At 41.8% G+C, this 24,013-nt stretch overlaps 2 protein-coding genes and 1 non-coding gene across 4 annotated transcripts in view; 2 read left to right on the top strand and 1 right to left on the bottom strand.

The window, feature by feature from the left end:
• UXS1 (UDP-glucuronate decarboxylase 1) overlaps positions 1-6,536 on the top strand; it is a 53,583-nt gene extending 47,047 nt beyond the window's left edge. For both annotated transcript variants that reach the window (XM_060769707.2, XM_060769708.2), the window contains exon 15: positions 5,739-6,536. In XM_060769707.2, the coding sequence (XP_060625690.1) occupies positions 5,739-5,870 (132 nt within the window). In that variant the 3' untranslated portion in view covers positions 5,871-6,536. The remainder of the gene's footprint in view (positions 1-5,738) is intronic.
• A 1,899-nt stretch (positions 6,537-8,435) lies between these two features.
• ECRG4 (ECRG4 augurin precursor) lies at positions 8,436-21,298 on the bottom strand. The gene is made up of 5 exons (XM_060769709.2): positions 21,122-21,298; positions 16,191-16,280; positions 14,581-14,628; positions 10,742-10,899; positions 8,436-8,744 (listed from the first exon to the last, which is right to left on the bottom strand). The coding sequence occupies exons 1-5, from the start codon at positions 21,183-21,185 to the stop codon at positions 8,583-8,585; spliced, it is 522 nt and encodes a 173-aa protein (XP_060625692.2). The 5' UTR covers positions 21,186-21,298; the 3' UTR covers positions 8,436-8,582.
• Positions 21,299-23,414: 2,116 nt separating this feature from the next.
• Positions 23,415-23,520, top strand: LOC132772421 (U6 spliceosomal RNA). Its single transcript, XR_009631161.2, has one exon. It is a non-coding gene; the product is annotated as a U6 spliceosomal RNA (small nuclear RNA).
• Positions 23,521-24,013: the final 493 nt, after the last annotated feature.

Here is a 24,013-nt window from a genome sequence, read left to right as displayed (position 1 = left end):
GAGAAGAGGGTTCATGGCAGAAACGGGGCATGACAGAAGGAAATTTGCATATGGTCTCTGATTGGCCAGCCTCAAATCCAACATTCCGAGATGACAAAGAGAGGAAAGGAAAGGCCAAAGGGGGCTGGGTCAGAACACTCCCAATACAGACCGAAATAGGCACACAGAGCCCCCATCACCCACTCTACATCCTAATGCAGTTTGGAGGAGGATGAACCATGGATGATGGGACTTGCAGTACCACCACTCACATTCTGAGACTGCTGTTAACCTTATCCAATGACTGATCAGGGCCAAACTTCACACATAGACCACTCATGACCCACTTTACGTCCTGGTGTGGTTTGGCCGGGGATGGACCGTGGATTATGGGACTTGCAGTACCATTGCTCAATTCTTCAGACCACTGAACCCTCATCCAATTACCAATAAATACCAAAGTTGGCACACTGAGTCTCCATGACACACTCTACATCCAGGTGCAGTTTGAAGGAGGATGCACCATGGACGATGGGACTTGCAATACGTGCACTCCCTTCCTAACACCATTACAACTGCCAACGATGATGGATCAGGATCACAATTTACACAGAGACCCTGCATAACTCACTCTACATCCTGGTGCAGTTTGGAAGAATTTGACAATGGATGATGGGACTTGCAGTCACTTCCTGAGACCACTGAGACCCTCGCCAATGACTCATCAAGACTAAACTTGGCACATGGAGCTTCAATGACCCACTCTACATCCTGGAGCAGTTTGGAGGACGACAGACCATGGATGATGGGACTTCAAGTACCTCCACTACCCAAGACTGCTGCAAAACTCATCTAATGACCAATCAAGACCAACGTTGGCACACAGAGCCCCCATGACCCACTCTACATCCTGCTGCAGTTTTGGAGAAGGGTGGACCATGGATGATGGAACTTCCAGTACCTTCACTCACATTCTGAGACCTCTGCAAACCTCATCCAATGACGGATCAAGACCAAACTTGGCACATAGACCTCTCATGACCCACTTTACGTCCTGGTGTTGTTTGGAAAAATTTGGAGATGGATGATGGGACTTGCAGTACCTTTGCTCACTTCCTGAGACCACTGAGACCCTCGCCAATGACTCATCAAGACTAAACTTGCCACATGGAGCTCCAATGACCCACTCTACATCCTGCTGCAGTTTGGAGGAGGACAGACCATGGATGATGGGACTTCAAGTACCTCCACTCCCTTCCAAAGATTGCTGCAACCCTCTTCTAATGACCAATCAAGACCACACTTGGCACATAGAGCCCCCATGATCCACTCTACATCCTGCTGCAGTTTGAAAGGGGATGGACTTTGGATGATGGGACTTGCAGTACCTTCACTCACTTACTGACACCACTACTACCCTCATCTAATGACTGATAAAGACCAAACTTGGCACACAGAGCCCCCATGACCCACTCTATATCCTGCTGCTGTTTGTAGGAGGATGGCCCATGGATGATGGGACTTCAAGTACCTTCACTCACTTCCTGAAAATAATGCAGCCGTTATCCAAAGACCAATAAAGACCAAACTTGGCATACAGAACCGCCATTACCCACTTTCTCTAATAACCCGGGCAGCGCCGGGTCCCCAAGCTAGTACTCAATATAGGTCAGCAGGGACTCATTAAAGACGCAAGCAATTTCACAAAAGAACTGAAGGGAAGAGGTGCACCTTAGTTTTTATGTTTCTTCTTACTCAAACATGTTTATTATTGACTAACTATACCCGCCACGCATTGCTGTGGCCTACCTTCCCTCCCCTCCCTCTTTCTCTCCTTTCCTCCTCGCCTGCCTGCCTCCCTCCCTCCCTTCTCTTTCTCTTCCCTTCCCTTCCCTTCCTTCCCCCTTTTCTTTCCCTCCATCTTTCTCCCCATTCTTCCTTCTCTACCTATTCTTGAACTGCAACTCCCAGCAGTCCTCTTGATCGATTTATCTATCTACCTATCTAACTCTATCTAATCTATCTGTCTGGAGGATTTCTGGGAGTTGCAGTCCAGGAATAGGAAATTGAAAATATGTAGGGATTGGGATGCTCTCAAAGAAATCCAAGGAGAAGAAAGCTTGCATCTTTGAAGCAGTGCATTTAGATCATCCTCCTCTCCTAAAGGGCCTGGTCTAGAGGATGCTGGGAGCTCTAGTCCAGAAGAGAGTGTAGATATGCTATTGTGTGTGGGGGGGGAAGGGGGGGGGCGGTTGGTGGTGGTGGGTTTTTTTTTGTTTTGGTTTTTTTTGCTGGAAGAGTCATTTTTGTGCATACTCTGTAGCATCTTTTTCCTTTATGGCTTTTTGAGTCCCTTCTGCTGTGTTTTTCAGTGTTTTATGAGTGATGGTTATTCATTCGCCTGATAGGTGTATTGTGCCCAAATTTGGTGTCAATTCATCCAGTGGTTTTTGAGTTACGTTCATCCCATAAACTAGCATTACATTTTTATTTATATAGACTAGCCTTCCCCTGCCACACGTTGCTGTGGCCCAGTCTGTGTATATGTGTTTTGTGTGTGTGTGTGTGTGTGTATGTTTGTGTATATGTGTATATATGTGTTTTTGTGCATGTGTTGTAATGCATTTTAAGGTTTTTTTTTGTTTTGTTTTGGGTTTTTTTGCTTTTTAAGCCTCTTCTGCTGTGTTTTTCAGTGTTTTTATGTGTGATGCTTACTTGTTGGCCTGATAGGTGTATTGTGTCCAAATTTGATCTCAATCTGTCCAGTGGTTTTTGAGTTATGTTAATCCCACAAACAAACATTACATTTTTATTTATATAGATTAGGCCATTGTTGAGAACCTTTTGAAATTGCTAGACCTTGCCTTGCAATATCTTTTTTTTTTGTAGTAGTAGTAGTAGTAGCATAGTCCATAGGCTTTCACCAGGTTGTGTTACTATTTGCTGTTTCCTTTTTTGCTCATTGCTCATGCCTTTACTGCAGCATCACTCCTGCCAGCCCCACTCCCATGCAGGGAGCGTAAGTTCAGTATAGTTTTGTTGAGTGGAAATTCAAGGTGAATAGAATTGAGTGTATGTCATTTTTCCAAATGTGGTTTGTTTACAAAAGGTACCAAATAATTTTTTAAAAAAGAGAAATGAGCTAAAATGGCAGCACATTGTTAACTAAAATGTGGTGTACAGGTTGAAACTTTCAAAATGGATCAAATCACTTTGGTGCAAGGCTTGGAAAATTGCATTTTATAGCAAAAGAATGCATATTCTCACTGGGTATTTTCTGATTCCTGTAAAATGTGTTCTGATGGATTTGGTCCAAACAACACAAACACATTATGAGATAGAGTAGGGGGCTAATTCCAATTTAAGAAGCCTGGGAAGTACTACGCACCAGGCAACAGCATTATTTGTACTTTAGGGAGGAATGAAAGTGAGGCTGTTTCCCTTGCCAGGTAACACCTCTTCCTCATATATCCATACTTCAGCCCATTCTAAAACTGCCCTTATATTTTCCCCTAAAGTCTCCCTTCCTCCCAAACTCCCTTCCATTTTTTTACATATACTCCAGATTACACTCCATCTTTGTAAGGCTAATAGCACTTTCTGGGAAGCCTCAGAAATGCTAATTACATGATGCCTCCTAGAGCATTGAGATTTATTGGCAAGAAGTACTCCAGAGTTGTATATTTGACCACGATTGCACTATAGCTCTGGGTAATCTTGGAGGGAAATGTCATTAGCGTTTCTGGGAAACTTCCCAGAGAGCACTGATATGTTTACAAAACCCCCAAGTGCAATGCACAGGGCTTTTATTTTAAAAAGTAGAGAGAAAGAAATGAAATAGAGAAGAAAAAGAGATGGGGAAGAGTGGCGGGCTCCAATCCCCACTGGACTGAATTCAAGGTTTTTGCTCCCTGCATGGGAGTGGGGCTGGCAGGAGTGATGCTGCAGTAAAGGCATGAGCAATGCATGCTTTAAAAAAAGATTTTCCAAGCCACCTTGAAAGCTAACTTTGGGGCAGCGAGCAGAGAAGGTGAGGCATAAATAAAAGAGTAAAATAGTGTTGCTTATACAATTCGCCCCCGGTGGTACAGCAGGTTAAACCGCTAAGCTGCTGAACTCCTATCCCAAAACCAGTGTCCTCTTGAACCTCAGAAACCTTGTGAGTTTTCTTAATTTAATGTTTCATACTTCATGATTTGGAGCCTCTGGTGGTGCAACAGATTAAACCGCTGAGCTGCTGAATGTGCTGGCCAAAAGGTCAGTGGTTCGAATCCAGGGAGCAGGGTGAGCTCCTGCTGTTAGCCCCAGCTTCTACTAACCTAGCAGTTCAAAAACATGCAAATGTGAGTAGATCAATAGGTACTGCTTTGGTGGGATGGTAACAGCACTCCATGCAGTCATGCCAGCCACATGACCTTGGAGGAGTCTGCAGACAACGCCAACTCTTCTGCTTAGAGATGAAGATGAACACCACCCCCCAGAGTCGGACATGACGAGACTTAATGTCAAGGGGAAACCTTTTTCTTTACCTTATATAATGGTAACAGTGAGTAGAGTAGCAAGATTTTTTAAAAATTGATAAAATCAGGTCTAGGTTTTCAAGGGCAAAATTAGTGAAAATGGCTCGGAAGCTCCAAATGGTCCAGCGTGCAGCAGCCAGGTTGCTAACGGGAGCGGCGCTCAGGGAGCATACAACTCCGCTGCTGCGTCAGCTCCACTGGCTGCCAGTTTGCTACCGAGCACAATTCAAAGTGCTGGCTTTAACCTATAAAGCCCTAAACGGTTCTGGCCCAGCTTATCTATCTGAACGCATCTCTTTCTATGAACCCACCAGGAACTTGAGATCGTCGTCGGAGGCCCTGCTCTCTATCCCGCCTGCTTCACAAGCATATCTGGTGGGGATGAGAAACAGGGCCTTCTCTATGGTGGCCCCTCAGCTGTGGAACTCCCTGCCTAGGGATATTAGATCGGCCCCCTCCCTCCTGACCTTTCAAAAAAGAGTGAAAGCTTGGCTCTTTGAGCAAGCATTCGGAACCTCAGCAAAGCCAGACAAACTTGAATCGGAAAATGACCCAGGAACGGTTAAGATGATGGGGATTTGAACAAGAAGACAGGTTTTTTTAAAATTTTATTGTTCACTGTTTTTATGGTTTTAAATATATTGTAATGTTTCTTTTTTCTGCTTTTTATCAATATATTTATTTATATGTGGCATTGAATTGTGCCGACTTTGTACGCCGCCCTGAGTCGCCTTAGGGCTGATATGGGCGGGACAGAAATAGCGTAAATAAATAATAAATAAATAATATAAAAAATGAAAGGACTGATACAAGTGTGGAAACAGTCATATCATTATATTTTCCACATTACAAAAGATCATTGTTTTTCAAAAGTGAAGTTCCAAGCTCTGGTAAAAGTCATAATGTTCCTAAAGCTTATAGGGTTTAAAAACAAACGGGACAGAATCAAAGCAAAGTATGTAATTTTTTTCCACTTTGGACCTTTTCCCTAATGTAACTGTACATTTTTGGTAGGATAACCCACAGCGCCTTTAGATTTTCACAGAATCACCTCTGAGTGAAGGGGAAAAGGATATTCGTCTCAATATTTTGAAAAAAATGGACTATAACCTGTTCTGTGATTTTTGTTATAACACCTGTGAAAAAAAGTGGATAACACCAAAACCATTTCTATACCTCGACTTTTTTGAAAAGTAATGATAAAGCTTATTTGGTTTTGTTGTCTCCCGTTGTAAACAGGTTCCTTTGGAAGAAGGCTTAAATAAAGCAATCCATTACTTTCGGAAAGAACTTGAATATCAAGCAAATAATCAATATATTCCCAAACCAAAACCCGCCAGGATAAAAAAAGGAAGAACCAGACATAACTAAAAACATTTGGACAAGAAATAACTCTCCTTACCTTGCATTTGAGAAGATGTAATATTGTCCTTTTTTTGGAAAAGACTTCAGAAACAGGTATCATGAAGAAGCGAAAACTGGAATTTCACTCTGAAGCTTGCTTTAAAGAAGTGGATGTGCCTAAATAAGAAAACTGCAACCTTTGCCTTGCACTTTTTAAATCTGTCTTTTTATGTAAAATAGGAGCATCTTTTTTAGTATCTTCAAGTTTTATATCTTGCTGTGAGATCATTTTGTTGTGACTGTCCTTGACAGTTTTATTTACTGGTTTCTTTGTGAAGCTGCAGATAAGATGGGAAATGCCAATTTATTTATAAAAGTGGGTACTATAAGTGAGAGATACTATGCATAAAGGTAAAAAAAAGTTTGCAGTATTGTCAAGGTGACAAACACTGGCATTTAGTATTATAGGATTATAAAAACTCTGTATGAGAGCTTTATGTATTCTTTTGAAATCTGTTTGTTTTTCAGGTGTTTAGTTATAGTTGCACACTTGAATTTGAAAATATTTCCACTGACTCTCATGGATAAATGCTATTTTAAATCACTACTGTGTTGTGCAGACTCTGGGGCAAAATGGTGTATTATTGGTTACCAGTGGATGAATATGCTATTTTAATAAAATATTGAAACTTACAGATTTCAGTAAGTGAAAATTCTATGATATTTGTGGTGGAGCATGCCTTTGACCTATTGATGTAAAGGTCTATAAAACTTATTGATATATTTATATAAAAGTCTAAGAAAAGTAATGCCAAACTTTTGACACTTGCTTTCGTAACCAATATTGAGTGAAGTTTTAATATGTGCCACTGAACCCAATCCTCTTAAAGGTACTCCCTTGGATTTATATGAAGCTGTTAGTCATGTACTTAAGCTGAATATAATACCTTACTGCTTACATTTTCCTTACTGCTAAACCTGTATTGTTGTTTACAGTAGTAATTGACACTTTTCTACCATTCACTCTTAGTGACCTAATTTAATTACAGTGGTGCAAGACTCCTACAAAAACAGTGTCTCCCTGATGTATTTGCATTAGTGAGAAATGTTCTGGCCACACTAAATAAACTTATTAACAGCTTTATATTTTCATAGTAAAGAAGTCTGAATGGAATTGCTGCAGTTGTGAGGCTGTTTGTCAAAGTGCTCTCTTCTTGTCTTTTATGATGCAGAAGACTTACAGTATGCTGCAGAAAAATATGTGCTATGTGTTTGACCTACTGCAGAGTTATGGCAGCTCTCCAGATAGTTTTGTATGTCTTTATCAATAACATTTGAAGTAAATCATACAGAAACAACTGCATTGTAGACACTTTCCACACAACTCACTCTCTCTCTCTCTTTCTCAGCAACATCGGAAAGAACTGTTGTGACTAGGATGTCAGTGCTGCAAATTGGCTTAGCAGTGATTCTCAACCTGTGGGTCTCCAGATGTTTTGGCCTGCACCTCCCAGAAATCCCAGTCAGTATATTAGCTGTTCAAATTTCTGGGAGTTGGAGACCAAACCATCTGGGGACCACAGGTTGAGAAACACTGGCTTATAGGGTGCCCCAGGCGGCGCAATAGGTTAAACCCTTGTGCCAGCAGGACTAAAAACTGACAGGTAGGAGATTCAAATCCAGGGAGGGTGGATGAGCTCTGTCAGCTCCAGCTCCCCATGTGAGGACATATGAGCGAAGCTTCCTATAAGGATGGTAAAACATCAGAACATCTGGGCATCCCCTGGGCAACGTCCTTGCAGACAGCCAATTCTCTTACACCAGAAACGATTTGCAGTTTCTCATCGCTCCTGACACACACACACACACAAAGGGGCGATTGCCCCTGAAAAGCATTTTTGTATCTGCCAAACTGTACTGTTGGTTCTAATATTCTATAACGGTCATGCATAAATGAACCGAGGCCTCCCTGCTGGCTCAGATTGTAATAAATGACATTACAGGTCTCCATGCCACTTTACAATTAGTAAGCACATATTTCATATATTACACTAGTCAACACACATGTTAATGCCTCAATGTTAGACCTGTTTCTGAATATATGTGACCTGCTGATTCCAGAAATAGCCCCCCTGCCATCGACCAGTCACCCATAGAAAATCATGATAACCATATCTTAGAACCTAGAGCTGATGTGGTCTATCCAATGCAATTTTCTGAATCAGCACCCCAAATAACTCCAGGAACAAGCCTAAATATCAAGTCACCAAGGGAAAAATGGTTTTTGTTGTGCATTCCAGCTTGGCAACATCTCTCTTCAATTGTAGTGCCCAGAATTGGACACAATATTCCAGATGTGGTCTGACCAAGGAAGAATAGAGGGGTAGCATGACTTCCCTGGATCTAGACACTAAACTCCTATTTATGCAGGTCAAAAATATGTTTTTGTTTTGCAAACAAGAGGCTGTCATAGCAAGAGACTATCACAAGGCTGTTGACTGTACAAAGACAAACATCTAGAATTGTCTTTCATCCAAAACATTATTACATTCAGCTCTCCCCCCCCCCCCCCCCAGTAATTTAGTGAAATAGTTTATCAGAAAGCTTTTATTCTAACACTTGTACATTCCATGCTACTCGAAGAATATAAAAAACTTTTCATAACGTAACATAAAGAGTGGAGTAAAGGTATATAGGAGTTATCAATCTTCCTCTTCACCTTATACAAAGTAGAAAAGATTAATAATCATCATAGTTGACACTTGCTCCATGCCTGAAGCTGTGGGGATTTCGAGGGCCGATGGGTGCATCTTCATCATAATGATGGTGGTAGTATCCACCATAATATTCATGGCCACTGCGACCTAAGTTAGACCAGTATGAGACATCATCTTCAAATTTCTGTATATAAAGGACAGAAAATAGAAGCTGTTGACTTAAAAGCTGAAGCCCTTTAAAAATTGCTTAAAGGTAAAATTTAAAACTTCAAAAACAGAAACACATTTGAAGGTTCTTCACTCTTCTATGAATCTAAATCAAATTTTACGTGTGCAGCATTTCAAAAGAAAATATGGTATAATATTATTTGGCAATAAACAAAATCAACTTGGATTTTGACTGATGGAATAGAGTAGAAAAGAGTAGAACCTGAGGGAATAGAGTAGAACCAGGGTACAAACAAATATAATCATCCTGGTTCAGCAAATATTCCAGAGGTGCAAAGTTCCACCAAAGCGGAAAGATATTCCATCTCCACCACAGTGACAGAGAAGCATCCAGCCTGGCTCAAAAGTTCAATTTCTTTTTGTTTTGGGGATTTGTATTCTATTACTTTTAACACTCTTCAGAATTAAGATTCAAGCTCTTTTTTGTGTGTATCTTATGCTCCTTTGACAGTAAGCATTTTTGAAAACTACTGCCCTGTGCCTAAATTTATAGTCAATAAGTGCACCCTGAAAGGGAGGGAAAGAACAGGTCTGAAGTGGCTTAGCCGTCATGAATCTGATTTCAACAAATCCAGGAGAGCCACCTTATGTGTCATAGGAGTACTAGAGAAACAGTGTTCCTGATTGTGGGATACAAGCTTCCCTTTAGTCAGTTATTTTTGACACACATAAAGGAGCGGGAGGTACAGCACTTGCAAGTTTAACAACTATTCAGGAGGATACTTGTTCAGCAGGAACTAGGAATGTCTCTAACTATTACATACAAAGTCTGTCACTGCCTCCACGTTTTCTCCCTCTATTTCCCAGTTATCAATCATTCTTGTTGCCATAATCTTGATTTTTTTTTTATGTTTAGCTGCAACCCAGCTTTTGCACTTTCTTCCTTCATCTTGCTTTGAAGGCTTCTCCGCTCCTCCTCACTTTCAGTCATCAAAGTGGTATCATCTGCATATCTAAGGTTGTTAATGTTTCTTCCAGCAATTTAACCCCAGCCTTGCATTCATCAAGCCCTGCACATCGCATGATGTGTTATGCATACAAGTTGAATAGATTGGGTGAGAGTATACAATCCTTCCCCATAGTCACCTATGGAGGTGAGAGCTGGACAAAGGACTTTTATCTGCTGGAGCTAGGTGTGAATGTTAGGTGTCAGGTTAGGTGTCAAGGTGGTCAGTTGAAACATTCACACCTAGCTCCAGCAGATAAAGGTCCTTTGTCCCACCCTGGTCTTTCCACAGATATATAAACCCATTTTCCTACTTCCAACAGACCTCACTACCTCTGAGGATGCTTGCCATAGATGCAGGCGAAACGTCAGGAGAAAATGCCTCTAGAATATGGCCATATAGCCCAGAAAACCTACAACAACCCATAAGTTTTTGCTGTTTAATATATTTTCCCCGTGTTTTTATGCTAGAACCAATTAGGAAATGACATTTATAACCCAGGAACAAAAATCATGTTACATTATTTTTGTTGTATTTTTAAAGGAGGCTTATAGTTTTCATGTCTGAGCATTCTCCTGGAAAAAGCCAAAGACAATCATTTCAGGACTTAGAGCAACCCCATGAATTTCATAGGCTTTTTTCAGGCACTAAATGCTCAAAAGTAGTTCCGCCACTTTCTTCCTCTGAAATGTAGCCTACAGCCCCTAATATTCATTAGCAGTCTCCCATCCAGGTACTAACCAAGGCTGACCCTGCTCAATATCCAAGATCAGACAAGATTTGGAGCACTGTTGAATGAATTCAGAGCTCAAATTGAGCACTTTTGAGCATGTGTCCACAGCTTATACACTTCATGAGTTTTGCAGGAAAATGAAATTTAATGTTAATTTATTTTTATTTTAGTATTAAATCTAAACTGGCCATATCACTCTTCCAGAGGGATTTCTTTAATACTTCTCATCAATGGACTACATTTTAAAATATTTGGACAGACTTTGCTACTTACAGCTTCATCAAAGCCCAAGTAGAGGAACTGCTGGTACCACTGCTGAACATCGGCCTGACTTCGATCCCACAACTGGCGCTTCTGGCGTTTCAGGCTTCTCAAAAACTCCTTGGCCTTATCTTCTTTGACTGAAACCTCTGCCTTAACTGCAGCAGGAGCTGGAATGAGGTGTCAAAATAAAGCAAACAAATGCAAGAATGTTTTCTTTATGTTAAAAAGTTATTTCACATTTACTATTCAAAGGCTTTGATAGAGTTACCAATGTACACAACTAAATATAGAGAGATGTTCTGATTAAATCACAGTTTTCCTTTTGTCTGGGACACCATTTCCATTTCATCATAGTCCATAATATTTCTTATGTGGCATCCAAATGGAAAAAAACACAAATGTTTCTGCTGCTGCAAATTCTATCCACTTCTACTTCTCTGCAGACCTTGACTTTTTTTTACCTGTGTACATCAGTTGTTTTTGAGATAATATGTTCACGTTTCCCAATCAATGGGAAAACAGGGCCAATAGTCCAACAGGACACCACAAAAGTTTTTCTGCCACATCCTGACTGCAGAATGCCCTCCCTTTAGCGTCTTGGTTGGCCCCAAGTTTGGCTTCATTTCAGTGCCAAGAAAAAAATAAAGCTTTTGTTAAAGCCCTTGGGATCTAATGCTTTTATCTGTTTTCTAAATTTATATATAAATTAATACATTTTAGGCTATGTTTTATGGTGCCTTACATTTAAATTTGTATTACAATATTTTAAATTGTGTTTCATTTGGTTTTACTGTAAACCGTTTTGAGTCTCTTGTACAGAAAGTGGCTGGTCCACCTTGTTTGGATGGCTGTAATGGCAAGGTGAAGCCTTCTTTCTTTCTCTCTCTCTCTCTCTCCCTCCCTCCCTCCCTCCTTCCTTCCTTCTGTTTTTTTCTCTTTTTTTTCTGCTACAAAACAGTGGCTGTCAAAAACCTTGGGTTGCAAGTGGAGTGCTAGAAGGAGGCAGCCGCTAGAAGGAAAAGCACAAGGAGGAAAAAGACACCACTCCAGGGCTTACAAATTAAGTGAAAAGAGATGCCTTTTAAAAAGTAAGCCCAGGGTAAGATAGCTCCAGGTCGATCACTCTTCCTTTCCTGGGAAGTCGAGAAGCCTCCTTAAAATGCCTTGGAAAGCTGCATGCTGCAAGAGGAGAGCACTGCACATTCCTGCAGCGCCTGCCTCCTCTACAGTAGAAACAGCTTTAAGAAATCCAGATCTTAATGAAGGATATAAGGACAAATGATGCCTAAAATGATGGGAAGGGGAGTCTGAGAAGTCTCCCCCCCCCCCCACCCCAATGAGCAGTATAAAAAACAAATCTTTTGGCTTCCTGGACTGAAAAACTAGTCAAGAGCCCCACCGAAATTCAGGACATCGGAACGGATAGCAGTTTGCCCTGATTGAATAAGCCTAATAAATATTTATTTATTTATTTACGATATTTATAGTCTGCCTTTCTCAGCCATATGGTGACTCTAGGCAGGTTACAGATTGGCACAATTTGATGTCAGGCATTCATAAAAGTGCCATTAAAAACAATCAACATTACAGTATAAAACATATTAAAACCGTCAAAGCATATAGTTATAGTTATCGGTGTCATCCTGTTAAAAATGTTTTCCAGTAACATCGTCTGGCCATTCCATGTTCATCATTCATAGTTCCGTGTTATCTATTCCGCTGCATTCTCAAAACTTGCTCAAAGAGGGAGGGGAGGGGTCCGATCTAATATCCCTGGGGAGGGAGTTCCATAGCTGGGTCAGTCTTAAGGTACCATAATATTCGAGACCCAGTGTAAGCCACAAAAGTTTGAGATGGGTGCTGTTTTTTATTTGGAATTTGTGATCTTAGCCATGCAGGGTTTTTTGGGTAGGATATGTGCTGAGGGTATATTACAAACCATCTGTTTATTCATTACTGGATTTGAAAAGTACTGAGTTATTCATTGCTGTTCTTAAAAAAATATTGGTAGTTGTGCTTCCCACATTGGTTTTCTATTCCTTTCTGTTGCTCTTTAATGAGCATTGATAAGACAAATGCACATTATCATCATAATAGTTTGAATTCAGTTTATTCTACTCTGTTATATAAAATGAAATGTAATTATTTTGATTACCAGACTGGAGGAAAGTGACATGACTCTGCTAATATGTCAAAAGACTAAGCCTAAAACTAGAAAGTGGGGAGTAAATTCTGGAACTCCCTTCTTCCCAGGGAAGCCAGAATGGGCCCCTCCCTGCTCTCCATCCAGTGCCAGGCAAAAATATATTTATTCAGATAGGCTTTAAAACAAGAAAGTTTTAAGAGCCAGAGGGTGCTGTGGAGCTATGTGAATAGCTTTATAATAGGTTCTAATGGTTCATTTTAATAGTTTGGATGTTTAATTCTATTTTAATGTTTGTATGTTATCTGGATTTTAAACTGTATATTCTTTTACTTTTTCTGTTAGTATCTTTCAGTTTCGTTTTTAGAGGGATATAGTGGGATACAAATAATAATAATAATAATAATAATAATAATAATTTAAAAAACTGTGACATATTTTGCTTTTGTGCCAGTGAAATAATAATAATAATAATAATAATAATAATAATAATAATAATAATAATAATTGGAGTGTTCTGTTGTTTCCAGGCTCTATGGCCGTGTTCTAACAGTATTTTCTCCTGATGTTTCACTTGCATCTGTGGCTGGTATCTTCGGCCAGGAGAAAATGCTGCTAGAACATGGCCTCAGTGATTCTGGCTGTGAAAGCCTTTGACAATACAATAATAATAATAGTGTTGATGATAAAATAATCAGGGCTGTGCTGCAAGGCAGTGTTCCTGGATAGCAAAAATTAATGAAAAATCTAGAAAGTATGGAAAGAAATTAGGGGCATGTGACAAAATAGTCTAGTGACATGAATAAATCTCTCTCGTACACAAATATATATCCTAGAAAGCAAACCCATGAAGATATGCATTGAATGTGCATCCCATTGCACACAATGGGATCAAAACAATACAATTCAACCTCTGTCTCTGTTTATATTTATTTATTTATTTATTTCCCATATTTATATCCCTCCCTTCTCAACCCCAAAGGGGACTCCAGAAGGAGATGTTAGGCACAGACTTAAGTCTACAAGCCCAAAAGGAGCATTGGGGGGTGGGGGGGAATTACCATGAAAAATACACATTTGTTGATCAGCTGCGGATTGTCGGCTACAGGAAATAAACATTGAAATACAGACAATGGATTAGGGAGACCTTTCGTTATAATTATACCTGTTAATAGATACCCTTAGCACCACACACACACATCCCATAATGTAACATACAAGTAGCAGAATCATATCCAACAATGGGTGATCCCACAATTGTTCAACAAATGAACATTCATTGATTATGTGAAACAATAGGGTGAAAATTGGAAGTACTCAGGGTGACTAGAGAAGAAGAGTGAGTGCGTCAACAGACCTGTGAAGAAGGCATCTCACATTTATTGAGTCTGGCTTCACTTCCAGGTACTGATAGGAAACAATTTTAGAGCAGAGGTGGGCAAACTATGGCCAGTGGATTGGAAAAGGGTGTACAAAAGGCAAGAGGCAACAGAAGACATTAAAATGCAGAAGTGTTCTTTTGAAAGCCTTTCTCTGCACATTTGTCCTTCTTAATACTATATACTTTGCAGTACAGAAGTAGCTGACTGAGCTTCAGGAAACACCACATTGACAAGATGTGTGGTTCCTGCTTTGCTTAGGTGCTATTATAATGGCCAAGCAACATCTAATTGATGGTGTCACTGCTAAGATGAAGCAAGCTTACCTTCTGGTCTTTGAAGCATCAGTTTCAGTTTATTTCCTCTGGAAACTCCTAAAGGAATCAAAAATCAAGTAAACAAAATAAATTCATCAATATTCATAAAGTTCAACTTTTTTAATGCTGTTACAAATCTAATTAGACTTATTTGACGAAAGTGAGTTTGCAATAAAAGCAAGATACTTCTGTATATAAATAAACTCTGTTAAGTTTAGGAAATGATACAGCCCCCTTCTTTTGGTTTGCTAAATAAAAAGCCATCCACAAAATATGGGCATTTCATCTGTCAATACAGTCAAACAAATGAAAACCAGTTTACAGTTTCAAATAATTAAGTTTTCTCGTTAGAGCATAATTTTGTCCTTAAAGCATCCTACTTATTTACTACATTTCTATCCCACCCTTCACACCCTGAAGGGCACTCAAGGCAGCCTTCCAGAAAGACAACAATTCAATGCCATATGAACACACAGTCAATTAAAATAAGCAATTACATTAAAAACATTTAAAAACTACGCAGTCCAAAATCATAATCCAGAGCCATTCCAATTGTCAACTGCACATATTCCATATCCATTTCTAGCACTGCATTACTTTACTGACCAAAGGTTTGGTCCCACAGCCATGTCTTCACTTTCTTTCTGAAGGCCAGGAGGGAGGGCGCTGATTTGATTTCACTCAGGAGAGAGTTCCATAGCCGAGGGGTTACCATTGAAAAGGCTCTGCCTCATCCCCACCAAATGCACCCATGAAGGAGGCGGGACCGAGAGCAGGGCCTCCCCCAAAGATCTTAACCTCCAAGATGGTTCATAGGGGGAGATGCATTCGGGCAAGTAAACTGTGCCAGAACCATTCAGAGCTTTATAGGCTAAAGTCAGCACTTTGAATTGTGCTCGGTAGCAGACTGGCAGCCAGTGGAGCTGACACAACAGGGTTGTATCCTCCCTGTACGCTGCTCCAGTGAGCAATCTGGCTGCCATCTGTTGAACCACTAGAAGCTTCTGAGCAGTCTTCAAAGGCAACCCCACATAGAGCGCATTGCAGAAGTCTTTGCAGGATGTAACACTAGATCTACCCTTAGAGTCAGAATGTAATATAGAGCACAGGGCATGAAACTATAAGCTCTGGGAAATGCAAAAAGACCTCATGAAAACACAATTCCTAAGTGCCTCATGCTTGATGACTTACAGTTGCATTGCAACCTTTAAAATTAAGAAGATGTACAGAGTTCCAAAAAGGCTGGCAGTTTGAATCCGGGGAGTGGGGTGAGCTCTCACTATTAGCTCCAGCTTCTGCCAACATTTGCATGTTCAAAAACATGCAAATGTGAATAGATCAAAAGGTACTGCTCCAGTGGGATGGTAACGGTGCTCCATGAAGTCATGCCAGCCACATGACCTTGAAGGTGTCTATGGACAACACCAGTTCTTCAGCTTAGAAATGGAGATATGCACCAGACATGACTAAACTTAATGTCAAGGAGAAACCTTTACCTTTTACAGAAAATTTGTAATCAATTGGAGTTCCCATTTAATATTGCAATATTGAAAAAGGGAGAGCTTGGACTTCAACCAATGAAGCTTTAATTGTCCTGTTTCTTGAAGCTTTGGACTTACCCTTTCCTAAAGAGTTTGAAGGCTCTGTATTTGATGGTGATGGGAGACCACCAAAGAGTTTATCCTCCAGATTGCGACGGGACGTAGTACCTAGTAAAAGAGAATGCAGGAAATTGAAAAAATAACATAAACAAGGCAAAAACAGCAACTGGATTTATAAAGCTACAGTTCACAACCTCTGAGGATGCCTGCCATAGTTACAAGCGAAATGTCAGGAGAGAATGCTTCTAGAACATGGCCATACAGCCCAAAAAAAACCTACATTAACCCTACATTTACATCTGTTTTAGGTTTTGTTCTGTATTGAAGGACACCACATCATGTTATAAAATATGTGAACAACAGTAAAAATCATTAGATTTTTTTTAAACCCTGCTAAATGCCAAGACGACTAAGATATTTTAGCTTTAGCCAGTTCATAAAATGAGGCAAAGGATTAATGTTGAAAACAGAAGACAGAATCCATTACTATTATAGTAAAGAAGTAATATATTCTGGACTCAATCTCCCAATAAAGTTTCAGGCACAGAAATCATTCATTTTCAGAACATACCGTTCCATAACATTTGCAAGGCCGTATAATGCTCATCTCTACCTTGAATCGAATAACAAACCCAAATTACAGTAAACCCAGTTCTTGAAGTCAGTTCTTGAACAGTAAGGGTTTGTCTATCCCACAAAATAATCTAGCACAATTCATATTATTGAAACCTGGAGTGGAGCTTCCCAGGATTCACCTCATTAGCACCACACCTACATGTAATATAAGGTTTTCCCTTAACATTAAGTCTAGTCGAGTCCGATTCTGGGGGGTGGTGCTCATCTCCATTTCTAAGCCAAAGAGTCAGCGTTGTCCATAGACACCTCCAAGGTCATGTGGCCAATATGACTGTATGGAGCACCGTTACCTTCCCGCTGGAGCAATACCTATTAATCTCACATTTGCATGTTTTCAAACTGCTAGTTTGGAAGAAGCTGGGGCTAACAGTGGGAGCTCACACTACTCCCTGGATTCAAACCTGTGACCTTTTGGTCAACAAATTCAACAGCTCAGCAGTTTAACCCACTGCGCCTCCTGTGTTGTTGAAAGCCTAGCTTGCTTGGGCATTATAATGAAGTGCCCAGACATGTGTTCAATGATGAGGAAGTAGACTAATGGACCCTCTTGTTGTTGATCTCATTCTGAGCAAGTAACTTCCCCAGCAGAGCTCTGTTGGGATGCTGTTTGGCCAGGAAGAGAATAGCCACTTCCTGGCTGCTTCCCAGTGCAAAAGTAAAAAAAGAAAGGCAGGTAATGGAAAATCACTTCAGGAAAAGAGATTTCCCACTGATTCCCCTTACCCATGCCACGTCCCAACACAAAAATAAAGAAATGTTTAATGTCAGAAAGCATACACTCCAGCAAGTAAAACTTGGCAGCCCCCGCCCCCACAAGATAGTGATATTCGCCACCCAGAAATATGTCCCACCTTTCCTTCCCCCAAGCCACCCCAATCTAGATTGCATATACACAGCCAAACACAGCAACAGAGCAGATTTTATTGGAAATAGCAGCGCAAAAAGTGAGTTTTGGTATTAAGCCCCATAGAAGTGCTTTCATTTTTTTGGAAAGTGGCATTCATAACCTTTTGGAAAGGAGCCCCCGGTGACACAGTGGGTTAAAGCACTGAGCTGCTTAACTTGCTGACCGTAAGGTTGCAGGTTCGAATCCGGGAAGCAGCATGAGCTCCCGCTGTTAGCCCCAACTTCTGCCAACCTAGCAATGCGAAAACATGCAAATATTAGTAGATCAATAAGTACTGCTCCAGCGGGAAGGTAACAACGCTCCATGAAGTCATGTGGCCACAGGACTTTGGAGGTGACTATGGACAATGCTGGCTCTTCGGCTTAGAAATTGAGATGAGCACCAATCCCCAGAGTCGGACACAACTAGACGTAATGTCAGATGAAAATCTTTACCTTTCTAACCTTTTGGAAAGGCATTTTTTTTAGAGATCATAACCTTTTGGAAAACCAGAAATCTTTTGGAAATGTGACTCTTTTGGAGATTATTTGGCATTCACACTATCTGGAATGATCATAACCCTTTTGTAAAGTATGGTCTTCCAGAGAAGAACCAAAAATTCATTTGAGTAAAATCTTCTCCTTAGTGGTAAATATCCACTAGTATTCATGCAAGGCAAATTAGGTTTCTCGGTTGTTAGACTGATAAACTTGGTTATCTCTGTGAACTGTTAGAAACAAAGATAATGCCTTGGCTAAATGATATGTAATTATGGGAGTTGTAGTTTGGTGAGGCCTCAGCATTATTCACCAGAGAAGGCTACAGACTTTGTAAAACTACACTGAAACATGGCAGTTCAAGTGGTGTCAAACTACATTAATTCTACAGTGTGGTTGCACTCAAAGGCCATTTGAACTTGCATTTGAGAAGTGACCAGGAAGAGCCATGGAGCACTGACAAGATGTGGCGGCATTGCTACGTTTTAAAGTTCATTTTCAACTTTAGCATTATTTTCCCGTTCTTTTGGCACACCTCAGGTGAAGGAATTGTGTGCATTTTGATAGATTCAGTATATGAGCATGGGAGCAAGACTGCTGTATGTGCAGAGATGGAAGACTTCAACACTGCCCAGAGTGGGGGAATAGTGGTTGAAATAGACAACAGAAATGGGTACACTGGATTGATTATGGAGAAACGTTATTAGTGACATTTCTTTAAGACTGGAGGCAATGTATAGACTTTTTGTACAAAGGGAAGTAAGGAAAGGAATTGATTAGAAAAAAAAAAACAGGTTTTTGGAAGAAGGGACTATAGTACAGGGAGGCCTTGGCATTCGCCTGAGTGTGATTCCAGGACACCTCAAATTTGTGGATACTCAAGTCCCATTATATGAAAAAAGGGTAGCAAAATGTTTTTATATATATAAAGGCAAAGTAATGGTTTGCTTTTTTTTAGGAGGGGATATTTTTAGTCATGGATTGGAGAATCTGTAGAAACAGAATCCTTGAATATGCAGGACCAGTATGCATATACTGTATAAGCGCTAAAAGGAAAAATGGAAATCTTTCTTCCTGCCTGCCTGCCTGCCTTCCCATCTTCCTTCCTGCCTGCCTGCCTTCCCATCTTCCTTCCTGTCTTCCTTCCTTCCTGTCTTCCTTCCTTCCTGTCTTTCTCCCTTTCTCCCTTCCTTCTCATCTGTCTTCCTTCCTTCCATCCATCCATCCTTCTATACTTCCTTTATTCCTGTCTTTCTTCTTACCTTCCTTCCTTCCTGTCTTCCTTTCCTCCTTCCTATCTTTCTTCCTGTCTTCTGTCCTTTCCATCTTTCTTCCTGTCTTCCTTCCTTCCTGTCTGTCTTTCTTCCTTGCTTCCAGTCTTTCTTCCTGTCTTCCTACTTGTATTTCTTCCTTCCTTGCTTGCTTCCTTCCTTTCTGTCTTCCTTCCTTCCCATCTTCCTTCCTGTCTTCCTTCCTTCCTTCCTTTCCTTCCTGTCTTTCTCCCTTCTCATCTGTCTTCCTTCCTTCCATCCATCCTTCTATACTTCCTTTATTCCTGTCTTTCTTCTTACCTTTCTTCCTTACTGTCTTCCTTTCCTCCTTCCTATCTTTCTTCCTGTCTTCTGTCCTTTCCATCTTTCTTTCTGTCTTCCTTCCTTCCTTCCTGTCTTTCTTCCTTGCTTCCTTCCAGTCTTTCTTCCTGTCTTCCTTCTTGTATTTCTTCCTTCCTTGCTTGCTTCCTTCCTTTCTGTCTTCCTTCCTTCCCATCTTCCTTCCTGTCTTTCCTTCCTTTCTTTCTCTCATTTCTCTCTCTCTCTCTCCTTCCTCCTTTCTGTCTGTCCTTCCTTTCTCTGTCATTTTCTCTCCCTCTCCCTCTTCCTTCCTTTCTTCCTTCCCGCCTTTCTTCTTTGCTTCGTTCCAGTTTTTCTTCCTGTCGTCTGTCTTCCTTCCTCTGTTCCTTCCTTCCTTCCTTCCTTCCTTCCAATCTTTCTTCCTGTCCTCCTTACTTCCTTCCCATTTTCCTTCCTTCCTCCCCTTTCTTTCTTTCTTTCTTTCTTTTTCTTCCTTCCTTCCTCTCTCTCCTTCTTCCTTTCTGTCTGTCCTTCCTTCCTCTGTCATTTTTTCTCTCTCTCTCCCTCTCCCTTCCTTCCCCTCTTTTTTTCTTCATTCAGTCCTTCCTTCCAGTCTTCCTTCCTGTCTTCCTTTCTTCCCTCCCATCTTCCTCCCTCCCTTCCCTTTCTTTCTTTCTTTCTTCCTACCTTCCTTCCTTCCTTCCTCTCATTTTTCTCTCTCTCCTTCCTTTCTGTCTGTCCTTCCTTCCTCTGTCATTTTCTCCCCCCCTCTTCCTTCCTTCCTGTCTTTCTTCCTTCCTTGCTTCCTTCCTTCCACTTTTTCTTCCTGTCTTCCTTCCTGTATTTCTTCCTTCCTTCCTTCCTTGCCCTCTTCCTTCCTGTCTTCATTCCTTCCTTCCTTCCTTCCTTCCTTCCTTCCTTCCTTCCTTCCTTCCAGTCTTTCCTCCTGTCTTCCTTCCTTCCCATCTTCTTTTATTCCTTCCTCTCATTTTTCTCTCTCTCTCCTTCTTCCTTTCTGTCTGTCCTTCCTTCCTCTGTAATTTTTTCTCTCCCTCTCCCTTCTTTTTTTATCTGTCTCTTTATTTTACCAGTGTGTTGTTTTCTACTTTTCCCCCTTGATTGAGTAATCAACCTCTGTAACGTTTCATTAATTCCAACTTTTTAAAATCCCGGAGATTCCACCCAGAATGGGAGGCCGTGCCTGCCAGACTCCCCCCGCCCCGTGCGCCCTTCTCCTTTCCAAGCCTTGCCACAACTTTTCCCTCCCTCTCTAGGTCGTGCTTGGGGGGGCATGAGGCTCTCCGGAGGAGGGGGCCTTCCTCCCTCCCCCCTCTTCTTTGTGCCCTTCTTCGGACTCACCTGGGCCGCAGGACAGGAGCAGGAGCAGCCCCACCGCGGCCAGGCAGCGCAGCGGAGCCCGCATCTTGGAGGCAAGGAAGGAAAGCAGGCAGGCAGGCACCTCTCGGCCCGACCTTCTCGCGGCTCTCCTTGTCCTCCTTCTCCTCTCCTTTTTCCCACCTACGAGAATAACGGGAGGCGCCTCCGAGGGGGGAAGGGGGAGGAGGAGGAGGAGGAGGAGGAGGGTCTGGGCAAGGCGAGGCAAGGGGCCGCCAAGAGACGCTGGGGAGGCTGAGCCACCTTGGCAGGGAGTCAGTCCACCTCCGTCTTCTCCCCTCCTTGCTCCATCCCCATCCGAGGAGGAGAGGGGTTTCAGGATGGGGAAACCACCACAAGTGTGTGGCCAGCCTCACTTTTGCCAGTTGGAAGAGACATTCCCTTGCCTTCCAGCCCAGAGAAGAGAAGACTTAGTCCCCAGTACAGGCAGACCCCAAGAGAGGTTCTGGAGGTTTGTTCTTAAGTTGAATTTGTATGTAATTCGGAACAGGTACTTTTTTAAAGTATAACTCCAGCCCAAACAGCTGGAGGGCCACAGTTTGGAGATGCCTGATCCCATAGGGAAGGGTTAACACCCCTGTGAAGTTGGTTTTGCCACCTCAGTCCCAAATCTCTCTCTCTCTTTCCCCCCATCCACCCACCCCACCCACCCACCCATCCATCTACCTATATCAGGCATCCTCAAATGGTGATCCTCCAGCTGTTTGGGCCTTCAACTCCCAGTATTCCTGACAATTGAACAAGCTCATTGGGGCTTCTGGGAGTTGGAGGCCCAGACAGCTGGAAGGCCACAGTTTGGGGATGCCTGATAGCATAGGGAAGCATTAACCCCCCTGTGAAGTTTGTTTTGCCATCTCTGTCCCTGTTCAGAAGCTTTCATTTCACTTTCTGTCCCTGTGATCATGGGATTTTGAAAAAAAATTGCCTTGTGGAAACAGCGATTGGTGAGAAAGCTTCATCTTTTTCCCTGTAATAATTCTTTCAGGAATAAATTTCTCTTCTGATGTTTGTAACTCAGAGACTGCCTGTGATTTGTTTGGGACAGCTTGGAAGGTTTGGACTGTTCTCCTCCGTTGGTTCCAGGATGACAGTAGACCACACCTGGAATATTGTGTCCAATGCTGGGCATCACAATTGAAGGGAGATGTTGACAAGCTAGAATGTGTCCAAAGGAGGGTGACTAAAATGATCAAGGGTGTGGAGAACAATCCCTATGAGGAGTGGCTTAAAGAGCTGGCTATGTTTAGCCTGCAGAAGAGAAGGCTGAGAGGAGACATATTTTTTTTGTCGTGTTAGGAGCGACTTGAGAAACTGCAAGTCGCTTCTGGTGTGAGAGAATTGGCCGTCTGCAAGGACGTTGCCCAGGGGATGCCTGGGTGATTTGATGTTTTTATCATCCTTGTGGGAGGCTTCTCTCATGTCCCCACATGAAGAGCTGAAGCTGATAGAGGGAGATCATCCGCCTCTCCCCAGATTCGATCCTGTGACCTGTCGGTCTTCAGTCCTGCCAGCACAGGGGTTTAACCCAGTGCGCCACCGGGGGGCTCCTGAGAGGAGACGTGACAGCCATGTATAAATATGTGAGATGAAGTCATAGGGAGGAGGGAGCAAGCTTGTTTTCTGCTGTCCTGGAGACAAAGATGCAGAACAATGGCTTCAAACTACAGGAAAAGAGATTCCACTGGAACATGAGAAAGAGTTTTCTGACTGTGAGAGCTGTTCAGCAGTGGAACTCTGCCCCGGAGTGTGGCGAAGGCTCCTTCTATGGAGGCTTTTAAACAGAGGCTGGATGGCCATCTGTCAGGGGTGCTTTGAATGCAATTTTCCTCCTTCTTGGCAGGGGATTGGACTTATTGGCCCATGAGGTCTCTTCCAACTCAAGGATTCTATGATTCTGTGACTCATGGGGACATTCCCTGAATTTGAGAGAAGCTTCTCCTCTCAGTTACATCTCTTTCTCTCTCCCTCTTTCTCTTTCTCTCTCTCCTTTCTCTCTCTCTCTCTCTCTCCCTCCCTCCAGAAAATGCAATGCCACCACTGATGTATGCAAAGGGATGTTATAGCATGTTAGAGGCTACCTGTGAGAAGTTGGTAGCATAAGCTTTCTTAGACTGGGGTGCATCTATACCCGTGGTTCTCAACCTGTGGGTCCCCAGATGTTTTGGCCTTCAACTCCCATAAATCCTAACAGCTAGTAAACAGGCTAGGATTTCTGGGAGTTGTTGTCCAAAACATCCGGGGACCCACAGCAGCACATATACTAAAATTGCAGCACATATACTAAAATTGGAACGATACAGAGAAGATTAGCATGGCCCCTGCGCAAGGATGACACGCGAATTCATGAAGCGTTCCATATTTTTGTTCGAACAAGAAGTGCAATGATTGGTAATGACTATAGGAATGGAACAACGGAAAATAATACTGGATTGTGGATTGGACGATGAGACAACGCTGAATGGTTTTTGTAGTAATGACGATGTTTTGTATAATGTTGGATTGTGAATTGTTTTATACTGTGTCTTGAATTTTGCTCTCTCTATGTTGTACACCGCTGTGAGTCGCCCCCGGGCTGAGAACAGCGGTATATAAGCAAAGTAAATAAATAAATAAATAAATAAACCACTGCTCTAGTCTCAGATAAAATTTCTGTCCACAAAAGCATATGTTTTTCTTTTATGGCTCTCTTTATGTCCTTTTATTTGGAAAATCAATTAAGGTGAGAAAGGCTTAGTTGTTACACAGTGCTATCAAGTTTTTCTGCCTGGGAAAACTCTGAACCTTTACACCATCTCACATCTACTTTCCAAACCATGTCAGCAACCTTTCTCACATGAGGGACTTTTATTCTGCTAG

Source organism: Anolis sagrei, chromosome 3, assembly GCF_037176765.1.
Source record: "Anolis sagrei isolate rAnoSag1 chromosome 3, rAnoSag1.mat, whole genome shotgun sequence".
NCBI lineage: Eukaryota > Metazoa > Chordata > Lepidosauria > Squamata > Dactyloidae > Anolis > Anolis sagrei.
This window is presented reverse-complemented; position numbering and strand designations above follow the sequence as displayed.